At 42.3% G+C, this 17542-nt stretch overlaps 1 protein-coding gene across 2 annotated transcripts in view; it reads right to left on the bottom strand.

Annotated features, from left to right (window-relative positions):
• Positions 1 to 12557, bottom strand: part of pappaa (pregnancy-associated plasma protein A, pappalysin 1a) — a 94753-nt gene extending 82196 nt beyond the window's left edge. Inside the window, exons 1-2 of one of the 2 annotated variants that reach the window (XM_051938697.1) lie at positions 11214 to 12557; positions 4289 to 5396 (exon numbers count right to left, since the gene is read on the bottom strand). In XM_051938697.1, coding sequence (XP_051794657.1) covers positions 4289 to 5396; positions 11214 to 11604 — 1499 coding nt within the window. In that variant the 5' untranslated portion in view covers positions 11605 to 12557. The remainder of the gene's footprint in view (positions 1 to 4288; positions 5397 to 11213) is intronic. The other variant, XM_022212004.2, reaches the window with a different exon arrangement.
• Between the last annotated feature and the right edge of the window lie 4985 nt (positions 12558 to 17542).

The following is a 17542-nucleotide window of genomic DNA, read 5'->3' as shown; positions in this document are numbered from 1 at the left end:
TCATTATTTCCTTAGAAAATATTTGTCCAGAGTTTTTGGACATGCATGAGGGGGAAAGGGGTCAGAGGGGTTTGATGCTGAAACGATTGAGTCAGCAATGAATACGAGCAGCAATCCTACTGCAGGGTCAAAACTGAACTAATCTGAGTTCAATTTTTCTAACACTCCTTGGCCCTGTAGCATGTGTGGGGGAACCAGAACAAAAACAGATAGCTTCGGTCCAATTATTCGTGGGGGGTGGAGAGAAAAAAGCCCTTTGTGTGTCTTCATTTGCATACATGTATGTTTCTGATTTCACACTGTCTATTATTAACATGTTGGTAAAGAGCTGGTAGAGGTTTTGGTTAGCTGCCACAACAGGAAATCTGCACCCAATGAATTCATCATAAGGGTGTTTGTAGTCAGAACAGATTGGACCTTTTTAAACATTCTGTCTTTCTATCTGTCTACTCGCATCTTACTCAAACCTCCTTGCCAATAACCCTTTACCCTGCTCTACCCCGCCCCCGGTGTTCTTGCTCTCACACCCCTCAACTATTTCCCCATCACATAGCCCCTGTCCCCCCACTCTTGCCTCTCATCATCCATTTTTTTTACCCTTTGCAGCGTAGATGAGCCACTTGGGAAGACAGGATTTTCCATGCATTTAACTACACCACTTTTAGACAAGTCCTGGGAAAACAAATTTCAAAGACTTACGTAGAGAAAGAGAGAGATATAGCACACTGAGGGAGGGAAAAGAGGGAAAGGTGAGGTGAGTACAGAAAACCGAGCCTCACTCTAATGAAGCATCACCGCAGGGCATCTGTTGTATTGAGATCGAGGGGTTCGTGTGGCAGCCCAAACTGTCGTGTTAATGCTTTTATATCTGATACATATTAAATGGGGGATCATGACTTCATCCATTTACATCCATATATAATTCATATAAGCCCATAAATTTGCCTCGTATACATATGTCTAGGGCAACATAGTGCAAAAGCCAGGGTGAGCTGGCATGGCAATGACAGTCTCACAGCCAAGAACACTTTTGAAATTGGAGGGGGCCCTCAGCTCCCCTGTCATCAAGTCGGTCAACACCACAGCCCCTAAACCCATCATTCATCTCTGGCTTTATTACTATACTTGCACTCTCCTCTTTAACCTTCCAGCTTAGTCCTCTGATTATTTCTTCCTCTTCCAAGGAAGAGACATGCATAAGAACGGTGCTAAGTTTAAAAAGATCTAGAGGCATATGGGATGGATGATCAGATTATCCCAATGCTCTTTAACTTTCCCAGTTCTTATCTGAAGCCTTTAACTGGGTTGAACTCTGTCTGTTTTAGCAGAAATGTGCAAGCCTCTTCATCAGTACCCTCCTTGACTTCTGAACCGCAATTACCTTGGCAATGCAATATCAGCTGAATTCCCTGGTGTGTCGTATTTTTTGAAGGACCACCAACAGTATCTGGCTACATATTATCCTGTCACAGCCAGATGCAACTCCCCTGCATTCCTAGCGGTGGCCCTAGTAAAGCCCCTCACGCCCCACATTCCCTTCACTCCAACAGCTACGCAAAACTTCAGACTTCTACCAGCCCCCACGAGAGCACAGGTAAAACCTTGACAACAGGTGTTTTTATAAGTGTGCTTTGGCTTTAAAGGGGAAGTGCAAAGTCCTGGTATTTACGCCCAAGCACTCTATTATGTTTTATGGGACGGGGGCTTAAGGTTTAGACGACCAACTGTAAAACACCCAAGTCAAGGGCCCTGGAGATTAGCTCCCTGCACTGAACTAGAATTCAAAAGGGAGAGGGAGTGAATGAAAGACATAAGGTGGTCCATCCATTAACCTGCCACAGTGAGAGGTATTGACTCAGGAAGGGGAGAGAGACAGAGGCCAAGGGAAAACAGATGACCTATTAGCCCTTGACAATGCCAGGCCAGAACTTCATTTCCCAAAACCATATTGAGGCTGAAATGGTTCCAATATCTACCAAGCAAAGCTTGTTTATCTATCTTCCTTTAGCTTGGGGGGAGAATTTTCTAAGCATTTTAATTCCAGGTGCTCACAAAAATCTCCTGCTTGGAGCGAGTTCCTGTATTGTGGGATTGATCTTGTATTCAGTGGCTCAGAAATTACATTGATCCTTCATGGACAGTCAAACACACGGCTCAGCTTCTCGAACAACTTATTCAATGTGCCATTTGTTTTTCATCCTTTCTGCACACACAATGTAAATTCTCATTGTATAAATCACAGACATGATTTCAGCCATCCCCAGCTCCAGACACATAAGAACGTTCTGTCTTAAAATAATGCTGTCAGATAACATCAAATACCACCAAAACCATAAGAAGTGTCAAAAACCGAGGCCTGTGAAAACAATGCAAAATATTTCCTTCAGCCAAATGTGGAGGGAGGGATGGGGGGGGGTTATTATCAATGGTATTTTCAGAAGAGAGACTGCTGCAGGACCACAGAGCTGCCTGTGTCCTGTGTTAGCCAGATTTTTGAAAACACTACACGTAAGTGGTAACAGGCGCAAATGCTGCAAAAATAAATGCAGGACCTCACAACCATTGTTCCCCTGCGCAGTACATTGTTCATCCAGAATTCCATAATTAAGGAGGAATGTCAAACTGTTTGTAGTGCAGCTTTCTGCAAGTCTCTCCAGACATACCATAATCAAAGCAAAATAAGCAACCACTTGGGGAGATTATATCTGTTTTTTAGACCGAGATTTCTCTTGTCTGTTTTCTGTGTTTCATTCTCACTCTTTCTGGTATCCTGCCTTTCATGAGCCCATCTTTCAAGGGCCCACAGGGAGATTTGAACAATGCAACGGCAAGCATTTTGCCAGTGGCTGATGTCTAAACGAAGTAGTTAGCTGCCACTTGATGAATGAGCTTCTAATGATGGCTAAGTTAGAGGGGATGTGGTGGGAATTGAGATATGGAAGCAAAGGCAAACCCACCTGCATTTCCCCTCTGATGTTGTTAATTAGATGTCATTATTTAGCTATTTAGCGGTCATTTTAAACAACAGGATAGTGCCAAACAGACAGCGCTCTTGGCTTAACAGTGATTGAAAACAGCCTCGTCTCCTTGATTCATGCTATCAGAAAGACCCAAACAATCCCACACACTACGTCTCCTTGTTTTTCTCCCTTTCACTTGTCCTCACATGACAGTGGCAAGAAACACTGACAAACATCGGTCATTGTTGTCTCTTTTCCTGGCGTACCCATAAAGACCCCCTGTATTGTCCACAAAAATGTCTCACTCTACTGTGTTGAGTTTCAGTGTACCAAGAAACAAACAATCCTGCTATTGGAGGTCTGGCACAAACCTTATTACAGCAAATTCCAGAGATTTATTCTCCTTGCCAGCTTTTACTCATCATCTACAAACCACAATGAAGTTACCACAAAAACAAAAATTTGCCTGCATTTATGAATGCCTCTGTATTCTTCTGGAGTTACCATGTGAAATCACATCATCTCTTTCTTCCTATACAGTGCAAGTAGACACCTCTAGGAAAATCTCAACACTGGTTCATTTATATGCAAGTGAAGGGAATTTTTTTCACTGTTTTTCATGGAAAATTCTCTCAGGCACCCATGTTTAGGAACCTATACCTGCCTCTCCAGGACACATGTGAGAAGGGTATGTCTTTGAAATGACTTCCTTTGCTACAAGAAAAAAAAACATACTGGACTCTCTTTTTGACCTCAAATTGCCCTTACACTCTGTTTAGAATGTCACTCTTTCCAAACCTACTCCCTTTTCCAATCAAGCCGGCTTAATTAAGACCATTGGCTATAGGAGACACTGAGTAGAAAAAGGTGGGGAGAGCTGTTGAAAACTGGATACAAAAATGAGCGGTCTGGCCTTCGCATTTGCTACCAGGAAAGTCATCCGGTTGCGTTTGTTTTGCCCTGCTTAAGTGTGGAACACTGATTGAACTAGGCCGAGGCTAGATTGGACTAGCAGCCCCCAGAGGATTTCCCGGGCCACACAGGCTGAGAGTTAAGTTACACTCAGCCTCAGCCCAAATGGTCAGGAAACAGTAGGACTAGACAGTTCTTTGAGGATACATGTATGGAAAGATTTTCAGTTTGATTTACTCGAGGCACGTCAGGCTATTGTGTGGTGTTGGTTTACAAAATTCCTCTATTATGTCAGCAAAAAAAAACAAAACATCAAATTAACCACAGAATCTGGTGGTTACTTAATAATGATGACCAAAGGAGGTAAATACATTAAAAACAAGGTATCATGCAAAATGTGAAAAAAAACATCTTACTTGTGAGGAGAGGAGCGGTTGAAACATGTCTTGGTAACATCCGTCACATTGGGGTTACAACAGTCGCCAAGATCATAGAAGAAGTTTTCCCAGTTACATTCAGGGTCACATATATCATTCCCTTGCTTGTGTTCAGGGCAGCGGCTCCGATGCCCAGACATGCAGTCACCTGCATCGTACCCAGTCAGTGGATGGTTGCATTCTGGGTCACATGCATCGTTACCAATTTTGCTGATGTCACAGTTAGCTAGAATCAAACGGTTACGTAGAGATGAATTGGTCACATTGTGAATGCTGAGCTCCCAGGTGATGTTGTAGGGGCTGAAGGCATCGTTGAGCTGCTGGTGCTGCAGGCTGATCTGGTGGTCTGATACAGTTGGCCTTGTCCTTGCATCGTCCCAAACATTTATGACACGATATCGGACTTTCTTGGGCCGACGAAAGGTCCAAAGCTGGTTGTAGTTTTTAATGACCTCTACATTGTCACAGACAGTTTGACCACAAGTTGGAGGCTCTAGGTTTGTGTCCAATAATCCCTCAGAATTTCCAACACCACTGCCACCACCTAGAAACCCAAATCGTCCAGCTCCTCCTTGCTCGGGCTGAGGAAAGCTACCATCTTTTACAGTCAGCCACTTACGGCCCGGGTGCTCGAAGGTTTCACGAATGACCAGCTGAGGTAGATCTTGGGGGTCTTCATGGCCCAGCATATCCCTGATAATATGCCTCTGCCCTTGGGCCTGCCGCCATAGACCCACCCTCTCCACTGCCCCCCTGTAATTATGATTCAGTGCATTCCCCCCAATCATCAGAACTTTGCACTTTTTGGTCAAGTGACTGAAGACGTCACCTGATTGCTCCCGACTAACGCCAACCTGGGCCCCATTGATGAAGAGCTTCATGTACACGCCATCATATGTAATTGCCACATGGGCCCATTGATTGGGTATATAACGAGCATTGGAGTGGATGGAAGTCACTTTGTGGGCGCGGTCGGTTTTAAGGGAGAAGAAGAAGCGAGGCTCACGATTCCCGTATTCACTAACCGCCTGGATACCAAGCAGCCAGCCTCGGTCACTGGAGGCATAGAAGCATTTGTCGTATAGGCCTGGAGAGAGAATAAATAAAAATCAATTAATATATGCATGCCTTCATTTCCAGATTTGAACAAGAAAGACAGTGAAATCATTGACTAAAAATTTGCTTACCAGTCAGCAGCACTTTTGTAGATTTAGTTATAAGACACTTTCTATACATCTTCCCATTTCGAGCAATTTTTGGGATCTACACAAGTTACACACAGTATAATCGATTCTTCACAAATTTTTGGTCAATCTACCAACAAAAATTCAATGATATAATTGTTAAATATTTTATTTACAGGGAAGCTAAAAATGCAAGTATGATTAGGGAGAAAATGTATTAATATGAGAGATTTTTTGATATGTATGGGTGTGTTGTCCTGGAAATTAGGTTGAAGTGCATGTTTAGCTAAGGGAGACCCCATGGAAATCTCTCTGTATAGACTTTTCGTGAACACTGAGCACATTTAAAGCTGTTCGTGTAAATGTCCCTTGCCAGTGGGGTAGCCAGAAAAGGCTAGTTTTCTGCTAAAGCCTTGTTTTTGTAGAGGCACCAAAACACCTTTTTCCTGTTTCACTTGGACCGTGCAGGTCAGCTTCAGCATGGTAATGTGTTTTCACTTCTTAGGGGATCTCTGAATGCTAACTGTTTGTTTGTTTAGCGCTTGTTGAGGTACGTGTGTGCAGGCACACAAGTTCACATCTGTGGTATGTGTGTTTGTTGATGCGTGTTCATGACTTTGCGCATATATCCATACGATTCCAGCCAAAGTGTGCAAAGATTCCAAAGCTCTTGAAAATGCCTCACAAGGTCCGTTTCAGCAAGCGGAAATCTCTGTGTTCACAGGTGATAGAGCTGAACTGCAGTCTTGTCATTTCATAGAACTGCCAACATCAGTGTAGCACTTCAAGAGGTTTCAGGCAATTTTATCTTTCCACAAAGAGACACTCAATCTGTGACCAGCACACCCAGCCCATGTGGGTATGAAGTGTCCTTTACAGTTGCTGTCAGGATCAGTGCTTCAAATTCCTGTAAACACCCTTCATATTTGTCTCCACTACCTTTATTATAGTCTGAAAGCTGATTATCACAGCGATGAGCATATCTTTGCCTCAGCGCACTTGTCTACTCAGATGCCTTTGTTCATCATCGATTAGGCTACTCGAGCCTGCAATAAGTGGCCAGCTAATGGTGATTGCACAGACATCTTGCTAACTTTGACCTGTTTCTAATTAGACACACACTGCAGTATGCATTCATTAACTGGGTATTTCAATGGACTAATGTTCAAAGAGTGAGGGTTGGGTTCAGCGTCAAGGTCAGTCCTTTGGTGGATGACGTTTTCAGGCTTTCCACTACACTGGAAGGAAAAAGCCTTCCATCTGTCAGCTAGTGCACTCAAGGCTAAAAGGTGTGCTAAAATGCTCGTAGGGCTCCTAGTGTAAACAGCTGTCATAATTCTGCCATGCTCAATTAATCTAACACGCTACACTTTTCCAGACCCAACACTGCGACTGCTTGGGCTCAACCACAAACACACCTACACACACATATGCACATACTTATGCAGACATGCGTATATACATTCTCATGAACAAATACGCACACGCCCATCTGCACAGACAAACTGAAACACTGGAGTACACATTTGCGTTCATGCAGAAAATGGACACAAAGGGATTTGCATGTGTGCATGCTACAGTCGAGCGCCATTCCCATCAGGTTCAAAAGCAACCTTCCGTACACTTGCCATTTGTCTTCTTTCATGAAAACACACTCAGGAAAAAAAAAAAGAAAAAGTAAAAAACACACATACACACACAAAGAAAAATGTCACAAGGACTTGATAAAAAGCAGGGAGGAAGGGAACAATGAAGACTCCGTTTACTTTTGAACTGTTCTGGATCTTAAAGGTCAAAGAAAGGCACTTTTCATAGTCGTACCAAAGTGACCGCCAGCAATTTACCTGAGTAGACAATGGAAAATTCCATTGATATTATAGAAACAAACTTAATGAACATAACAAAAATATTAATTGTAAAAAAAATGTCATCCCACCACTGTAGCCTCCCAAGACCCGAGCTTTGGTTGGGCTTGCATTTTAGATTTCTTCTAGCTATTTGGGGTACAGAGTAAACAATAAATATAATAATCGGAAAATATCTAGTATCTGATTACTGTATTTTGTTATATTTCTACTGTATTTATATGTATATTATTTGCATTATTATTGTTGTTGCTGCTGCTGTCATTATGATGAACAATGTGCTGTTCTTGAAAAAAAAAAAAAAAAGATGTCCATATATGTGGATGCCAGGTCTTGACTTCAGACATTTAGCAGTCAAGTTTCACTCTGAATTCATTCAACCAAATGGTGGTTATAATGAGTCCCAAAAGGATCTGCCAAATCGCTACACTTAAACATGCCTTTAAATGTTACATGAAGTACATTGTATAACATTCAAAGACATGTTACTTAGCCTGTGACACTGTCGCCATAGACAACCTTCCCATTAGATGCAAAGCCATTCTTCTGGATTTTGGGCTGTTCAACAACGCTTTTCCAAACACTCATCATGCATGAATGTAATAATGCTTCAAACTGAGAAGCCTAAAGTCCTAGTTGAGGTCATGTTTGCTGAGGATAAGCAATAAAGTCAGTCCTCAACCCCTCTTCAAACTCCAACCACTTGGCAGGTAATTAGGTATGATCTCAAGATTACTCATCTTTCTCTTCATATTTGACCATAATTAAACAAGAAGGTCGAACTGCTGCCCATGAAAAAAGCCTCAAACAAGCAAAAAATTTGTTTCTGAACATTATTGTTGCGCGTACCATCACACTAGGTGAGATCAACAAGATATATCTGTTATCACAGCAATTATCTGCATGTGTCTGCATATAATTGTCTCCAGCAGGTCATGGAAGAAAGCCTCCACCCCCCTTGTAATTTATTTTCCTCATCCTTTGATCCGGGACAACCCAACATGACTCGGATACAATGGCTAATATGCACAACAAAGTTTGCATAACATTTGGACATAGAATTTGATGTCCTGATTGTGTAGTTATGGATGAGAGTGTGGATGGGTGTGGAGGTGTGTCCATGTTAAGTGTGTAAAGGTGTGCATGTATGGACGCGGTCTTATGGCTCAAATGTTTTTCAACATGGGGTTAATTCTGACTGCATATAACTGTGGGGGATGAGGCACAAAACAGCATAATTTCTGCCTTTTGGCTTAATTTAAAGGGCCCAATATGGTCTACATTTTATATTCACTAATGGTTTGATCTGTCGCCCGTAGACAATAAAACAACAGCAATGGATCCTTCAGCATTTTCTTTACTCCCAAAAGCAGTGTAAAAAGACAGCGTTCAAATCTGCTCTACCAACTCCAAGCAACCGTTAAGCAAAAAGTCAATGTGCTGAACAACTAGAGTTATATTACCAAACCAGAAAAAGCATAAATGCCGTTTTAACAGTGAGTTATGTGATGCCTGCCCTTTATATATCAAGTTAACATTTATCACTTTGTCCTAAATGAAGACATTTTGGCCGAGATCCCAGTCAGAATGATTATGTGTGCTCAAGAGGCAATTCGAACGCAAAGACAAGAAGATGTCACCAAAACTGATTAAACACACAAAAGTAACCTCCTAGTTTCGTTAAGCAAGTTGGTGCATAATGGTGCCATGACTTCCAACACCATAAGGCCCCATTTAACAAAAGGGGGGAAGTGAAATCTGGATGAAAAGAAAGCATGAAAGAATGAAAGAAGTGAGATAAAGAGAAATAGCATTGGACAAAAACAACACGTTCAAAAAGAAAACAGCTGCTGCAAACAACACTGCCAGGATCAAAACAAGGGGATGGAGCAGTTTTTAGAGGCGCTGGGATTTTTGAGGTCCGAATTGGATTTAAAAGATTAGTCTCTATTGAATTTGCTTGATAATCATATTTGTTTTCTTTACGTTCCCTCTCTTGCACAATGAAGGGGAGCAAATTTTAAAAAATGAACGCATAAGATTACGCACGGAGGGTAATCTCTGGTGGATAGAAGCCGGTACAAGGTGGGGGGGCTGGGCACAACAACAACAACACCTGTATGGAATTATGGGACACGTCTGCAAAGCCTGTGAGGTTCATCTCCTGATAGGACTGTGTCAGGGAGGCATTTTGTCAACTCCGTGGTCAATATGGAGGTTGTGTTATTGTCACGCTGGATTGCATTATACTGTACAGATGTTCTTGTTATCGTGTCCATCCTCTGTAAAATCTAGGAGTCACTCAGGTCACAACAGACCCTCTCACCCCCTCCTCTCCTCCAGTTTGAGACTGTTACAAGGAATTGGTTTTGCACAGCATATTCCTGCCAATTGGCTCCCACTACCTAAAAGTGTACTGTATCTCCACACGCACACACACACACAAATAATTATTTGTGTGTGTGTGTGTGTGTGTGTGTGTGTGTGTGTGTGGATCAGGGGAGAGAAGGTTGTTTTAAGGGGCTGACAGAAAATAACAGAGCCCGTAAATTTACTTGTACTGGTCAAATGTCCCCAAACGTGCAGGCTGGCATAGGCTAGAGGAGGACTGAGTTCAGTTCAGTTCAGTTCAGTTCAGTTCAAAGGCAGCCATCTGCACAAGTACTGTAGCAGTCGTGTATGCAACGCTCCCTATCGGCAAGGAAAAGAAGCAAAATAGAAACCCAAACTATCCAACACTGTAATGCCCAAAAGCGCCATTGGTCAAAACAAATGATGCAGTTTTAACGCCTTTCTGGTGCTCCTTTACGCATGGCTGCAGACGAGCAGTGCGCACAGATGACCAAGTGTCCAGCTTTCCCCCCCACCCCTTCCCAGCAGGCACACACGTCTTCCCAACTCTGCTCGGATAGAGATGCACCATCATTATCTGATTGTACCTTTAACTCGTCGGTAATGGTGATTTCGCAGATGCGTTTTTTTCCCTTTGGAGACACCATGCACAACAGCGTAAAGGGGGGGGGGGGGGGGGGGGGAAGCGCGCCACCAGCACACAAACACAAGCAGGAACATTTTTCGCGCAAGAAGAGCGGGGAAACCCTGGATCTCTTCTCGGTCCTGTCTCGTAACTCCGGTAGCCAATCCAAAGGTGTCGATTTTTTTTTTGGTTGGGGGGGGGGGTGGAGAGGTGGGACACACACACACACACACACACACACATGCATGTACAAACACACACACACACACACACACACTCCAGCTTGCGGCTTGGAGCTGCGTGCTTTGAGCGCCTCCACATACAACGAATCTCCGCCGCTTTTGTGCCTGACGTGACGTGCTCGCTCACAAAGTTTTGGCCATTACATCATAGCTTTAAAATAGCCAAGTAGGTTCAGAGAAATTACATTTTTACGCACGGTGACATCAGCTGTCGGTCAAATGATGCCGTAGCCGATATCTGCTGATCATATCCCTCATTTAGGATTTTATCATCACAACTCAGACACATTCCAAAGTGGGGGGGGAATACATTTTTAAAAAATCGTGAAATTCTACTGCAGCGGTTATCTGTGCGTAAGGTGCCAAACTTAAATGTGATCAAAATCTTCAGTGACTCTGTAGTTGCACTACCTAAAATATCCGCTGCACTTTTCAGAGCATTACATCATTGTCTAGTCTGATAGATGAACTCATTTTCAACTCGCTGAAACTGCATGTTGCTTTGTTTGATAGACTGCATGACACTGGGATAAATCACTGAACGTTTGCGTGTTTAGGTGTCATTCTGTGGCCAGTTCGGAGTTAGACTAATAAAAGGAGTTGACAATAGGATGGAGGATGTGTACACTATCCTACCTGCGATCACTGTGGGCGATCGTTGACCTCCCTCCGGTTTTATCCACATCTCCAGAGTAAAATTGCCTCTGGGTATCTCCACGCCGGGCTTCAGCCGGAGCTGGTCTCCCCTGCCGGTGAAATAGACAGCTTTCCCCCGGTCTGGAGAGTTTTCCTCCGCCTGAGAGGAGCGCCGGCGCTGCCGAAGCACCCGTCGCTCCAAGCCGGGCAAAGAGCGTTTGCCCCGGGGCAGACGTGTGGCACAAGCCCCTGGGATGGTGGCTTTCGCCTCCCTAATGCGCACCAACTCCCTCTTGGATCTCCCCTTTCGCCGGACTGTCCCGCAATCTGATCCAAAACACAAGATGAGAATCACCAGGCAAGACACCCAGGGTGATGTCCAAAGTTTCATTTTTCGGGAGAGGAAATGGCAAAAAAATATTTAAAATAAGAAGGTGGGAAAAAATAGAAAAATAAAAAAATAAAGAAGCAACGGAATAACTAAAAAAAATATGTCCACAATGTTCTTCTCTTTGGGATCCTCTCGAGTTTTTCCTTCTCTCTGTTTTTTACAGCGGTAGAATGTCAAACCGTAGAAACTGTCTAAATAAACCCATAAAGCTATGCTGTTTTTCCCTCTTTATAATGCTAAGCCACGACCCCCTCTCTTAAGCAAAACTACTCTGGAGACATTCAGGGGACACAGGAATATTTGATTCATGTATGTGTTCCACGGTGCCTTTTCAGTGGGTCCCATTTAGCCAAAGGGATGACTAATAAGTAATCAATCAAGAGGGGGGTCCGGCCGATGCCCCCCTCATCCCCTTTGGACGGTAGGAGTTACTCGCAGAAATCCACAGTTGTCCGCCAAGCTCTTGTCACACCTTTTTGTTGTTTCCTTATCCTACCCGTAAAACAGCATAAGAAATGGCACACAGCCTATTAAATTCCAAAGAAAAGTGACAGCAAAGCGACCTCTCATATTTATTTGACAGGAAACAAGAGGTAAAATGTGCGCAAAAAACAAGAAAAAAAGAAAAAAAACTAAGAAATCCAAAAACTTCCCCCTCTTTTTTCCTTTCCTTTTTTCTTTTTTTTTTTCTTTGCCTTTATGTTCTGCACAAAAGTTGAAATGCACTATAATATCTGGAGAGACGAAGGAGAGACAGAGGGACAGAGAGCTGCAGAAGTAGTAACCATCGCGGTCCTCATTGATTGCCTGGAGCAGATACACTTGGAGGAGTCGGAGCTCGCCGTCCGCTTTTAGAGGCAGTTACTCTCAAAGTGTTTTGAAGAACAAGTCATGCTTCAAATGTTCCGGGGCTGAGAGTGTGTATGTGTGTGTGTTTTTTTCATAGTGGGAAGTCACACAGGTAGGCAACTCTCACTGACGGTAATTCTCCTCCATGGCACACAGTGATAGGATGGTGTTTACGGAGTTTGGAAGGAGTATATGTATCCCTCTAGCGGTTACAATTTAAACAATCCAACATTTCCACAAGTCCAAGAGCACAACAGAGCAAGTTGGAAGTCAGGCTGAGGGGCAAAATTATTCCAATCTGTGGCGTTTTTTTAGTGAAAAGTCCCTGCTGAAAGTTGGATATATGTTTTAAAGACAGAAATTCTGGCACTGACATGGTCAAAAATGAAACTTTACAGGAAAGCTTAGTGGAATGGGTGATTCGGGAACTCATCAATTTGAATCATTTTTAAGTTGTCCATTATTATACAGCCTAGGTAGCTCAAATATAGAATATCTGAGTGATAATATAAGATAATTTTGTAATATTTTCCTATTAAAATGTATTTAAAACTATGAAAGAGTGATTTTATATAGACAGATAGACCATCTCATTAAATACACTACTTTTCCTTAATTTAAGTACATTTTTTGGCCTGAATTTCAAATCAAAACATGTATTTTCATGCTTTATAGTTTAGACAGATAGATAGATAGATACTGTGTGCACAATGTGAAAGGCTACTCACTTGTTCCATTTTAACTTTGGCAAAGGACGACATATTTTTATAAAGTATCCGTCCCTGTCAAAGTCATGCTTCCCATTAAAGTAATTTTCAAGTGAAGTAAGCAGTAGATCAAAGCAGTAATGGGAGAACAATGACAAAGTCATAGCAGTTCTTGTCCTATATTTACTTAACTTAATTTGATGGATCAAACGTCCATTCTTCTTTTCCCAATTTAAAAGCCACAATTTAGAGTTTCCTGACCACAAAATGAGCAACAAGTGCACTGATGCGAGTTCACCTGTGCATGTTTATTAAAATCTGACCACCTCAATTCATTCCAATCTTAAGTTTTTCCCAAATTACCTCTTTCACACTGGGTTTTTTGTTTTTTTCCTTCAAGTCAAAGAAATGTGAAAGGAAAAAAGTAAGAGATTTGTAAGTTTCAGGTTGACTCACACGTACTACTGTTTACTGACCGTCGCCTTTGATGGATGCGAGTTTCAAAACCACGCTCTCAGCTACGATTTGTGAGCCTTTGAGACCGGTGACGAAGTCTCCCGTAAGTCATAGCTGCTGAGTGAAATGAAAACAAGCTTTTGGTGAATGTTACTGTTACTCTGAAACTATTTTGACAAACAGAGAGAGAGAAAAAAGAATGGCTTTACCTTTAATGACTTTCCATAGAGACAGTCAGCTGGAGTGTCAGTGTTTCCTCTCTGTTCTCCTCAACTTGTTTGTTGCAAATGTGTGTTTAGACAGCCAAAGCTTGCCACCTACCATAAAGAGAAGAGGGGAACAAACATTCAATATTTGCTTTCTTATTCATATGGTGTTGCGACTTTTTGGGCCACATATTTCCTTTTGTGTCTCCAGCGGGGGGGGGGGGAATGACATGTTGAGAGGTGTTTGACCTTGAAAGTTGCTGCAAGCGGAGTTTCACATGGACCACGTATTTAAATCTTTTCAAAGGAGACGGCAGATAACTTAACGACACACTGTCAACACACATTCTCCTTTTGGATTTAGTTGTGTGGCAACTTTCCCCTCCTTTGTGAAAGTTTTTTGTTTGTTTGGGACCTTGTCTCAAAGATCTCTCATTCCAATAAGATTGCTCACTTTTCATTCACAGCTTGTGTTAAAATCTTTCTTTTTCAATTGACCTATATAGCTTTTCAGCAGCAACATACATCTGGGTTTAAAAACTGAACGTTTTTTGCTGGATTCTTTATTGAAATGTATGGAGTATCAGAGGTTAAAAGTGAAGAAAAATGGAAATGCAAAGCCACTGAGGTGCTGGAGTATCCTGACAGAAAGTGAAAGACTTCTCCAGTCATATAATTACATTCTTCACTTTTTCCCCTAAGATCAGACTCCCTCTCTCTCCCCCTCCGTAAAGGAACATGAGTGCTGAAGATAGAAAAGATGACCTAATATCTTACAGTCAGCATCCTCTCAGGTTGGTACACTATGTACAGACTGCAAGGATTTGAGGGGCAGAGGAGAGGGGGTTTGAATGACCTTTATGTGTGAAGCATGCTCACATAAAGGTCATTCACCATTCCTCTGTTATGCAAGGACATTGAGTTCAATTGTTTTAGTACAGTCTTGCACCCACCATCCAGCCCCTCGGGTGACGGACCAATCACCACGCTCAAAGTTCAAACTGTGCGCCTCCCTGGCCCTCCATTTGTCCGGAAAAGAGCGTCACAGTATCTCTCCTTTCTTGAAACAGGCTGATTCCCAGTTATTCCTGGATTTGATGGTCTCGGAAGGCAACATCCCGTCTTAACCCAATGACCTGTGACGGGTCGTGTCACAGGGCCCCATGTGCAATTCTGCAAATCCCACTGCATATCTGAGTTAGTCCATAAGGCAGAAACCACCATGTCGCTCTCAGGGAGGCATCATGTTGAGATCAATCAGGGTGAGCAGTGAATAAGGCAACCGGACAGGAACGAACCTTTGACACGGCCATGTCAAAATGAGAGAAAGAAACAGATACTGCACAAAAGATACGTGAAACAGTGGCTAAATTAGATAAATGAAATGTATTTTCTAATTCAGTTGGAAGTCTAAAAAATAATAAAAACTACGTAAATCACCACCTCTGGTCTCTAATGTCTGTGACAAACATGTATTCCAATGCAAAATGTATCCATGCAAAATGAAAGCTATCTAACACAAACAGAGCAACATTTACTACATTAACTGCAAACTGCAAGTTCAGTATAGCATAAAGAGTTGGAGATGACACTGTTAGGATTATCTGCATTCGCCATCTGAATTTGAGCAAACACTTTTTGGCTTTTCCCCCCTGTTGCCACTCACTTTTAACCCTGAGAGATTACATCTGTGCAGTCTAAAAGTAACAGATTGGTGAGTTGGGTAAAATGCGAGCATGTGCCATGGACATCAGAAAGGCTTAGCAAGTAGATTTTCAGTGGAAAAATCCTAAAATTTAGTTTGCATCTAACATACGCATAAGCACTCTCAAACTTCGGCTCTTTCTTCTCATGGTGATGCCGCCACTGCCAGTCTTCCTATCACTTCTGTTTAGAGAAAAGTGGTTGCAGCATTGTGCAATAATCCCGCTACGTCATCCGAGTGACTGTAGAGAAGTCAAATAGGGAAAAAAAAAAAACATTGTCCCATAATCCATTAATGCATCCAGCTTAATCTGTGACTGTAGCTGTTCTAAAGTGCAAACCTAAATGCTTTTGCTTTTTTTGTGTGTGTGTGGATGATCTGCGGAGCAAAATGATATACACTGGAGCATCAACAATGTTAACACGTAGAATAATGCAGATTAGGTTTATCGTAAATATGAGGGAATGGCTGAGAGATGAAAAAAAGCAGTAGTGACAATAGGATTCCATAATAGTGGCCAGAACCTTGTAAGGTGGTGGCTCTCTCTAAATATAATACCGTTACAGAATACCCATTAAAGCCCTTAAGAGTATAATCCCATAGTACCTACAAACACATACCAGGTCGAATTTTCTGCGATTCCATGAAAAACCGGCACGCACGCAGCTCCCGGTCAAAGGAAAGCACATCCCAATAAGAGATGCACAAACTGAGATGGAGGTGTTGTTTGTTACTTTGACGCCGAATGTTGGAAAGATTACAGAAAATGTATATACTCGCATAAATCAGGTTTAATCTCTCCTAATGCTTATGACAGCTGTCATTTATATGCGCTTAGCATTGAAGGGGCAGCCAGTTCAGCGGCATACTATATATGGACACAGAAAATAGAGACTGCTATTGTGTTATGGGTGGATAATCAAAACATAATCAGAGTAGCGGCAGAATGGCACGTGAAATGCTATTCATAGTAGGGAGTGGTCAGATTGCCGGCTTGTGTGATGGAGGAAAATCAATACGTTGGGATGCTTTTGTTGATGAAAAAAATGCCAATTATGTGGTGAATTTTCCGCGTAATTTACATTAATTCATCGCAGCAAATTGAATTGCTTTAAGTTAGATAGTGAATCATTTTAGGTCAAAGAATGGGGGGAAAAATTAACTCAGGCACATGGTTATGTCATAGTTTTATATGTGTAATTTAATCATCCCTCCTAAGTGCATTTTGTATCTCTATGCTATGTTCTAATACATTCTAGACTGTTTTTTCTCTATACGTCATCCTTGTCCTCCCGAACCCTCCAGCCTGCCCCTTTATCTTCCCTTATCCTAGTGCAACATCATTTATTAGTTATAGCTTGCAGCTATAGAGCAACAGAAAGTAAGAGGACAGCAGGATGGATTCTTTTCTCTGCAGTGTTGGGTTTTTTTTTGTTTTTTTTTTACTACCGTTTCTTTCCTAAAGAAACAGCTACGTGCTTCAGTAAAGGAAATGCGGAATCATTCGTCACATTATTGCCCACATATGTAAATGTGCATGAGCAGTGTGTTCCTCATCATCGTCACATCCTGGATTTTAGCTGCTGTTGTGAGCTGTGTGGTAAACAATAACCTATTATGGGTCCCCAATGGCAACCAAGGCTTGCCCTTGGTTTAACTCTACTGCTTGTGGGGAAGAATTATATGTGCAGGGGTGCAGAGTACGGCACAGTCAGCACACCACCGCTTACCACCACTACTGCCCCTCCGTCTAGACTTTAGAGCATGTCCATATGGAGATGGTTAAAAAGCTCATTAGCCTGCCTACTTGAAATACAGTTGCAGTGACGCTTGTCCATAAAAACACAAAGTAGACTGGTTTCTGCAGTGGTATTAACCAGGTTGAGGCATCAAGCCCCCAGGACTGACAACAATTTGGCGCAGGGCCCCGGTTCACCAAATGATGACTGAAAATGAATGCTTTCCAAGAAAGGAATAAGGAAAGAAATTATTTCTTGGAAGATTTCTGGAACTAT

The sequence above is a fragment of the Acanthochromis polyacanthus genome, chromosome 18 (assembly GCF_021347895.1).
Source record: "Acanthochromis polyacanthus isolate Apoly-LR-REF ecotype Palm Island chromosome 18, KAUST_Apoly_ChrSc, whole genome shotgun sequence".
NCBI lineage: Eukaryota > Metazoa > Chordata > Actinopteri > Pomacentridae > Acanthochromis > Acanthochromis polyacanthus.
Note: the sequence above shows the minus strand (reverse complement) of the source record. Positions and strands in the feature narration are given on the sequence as shown.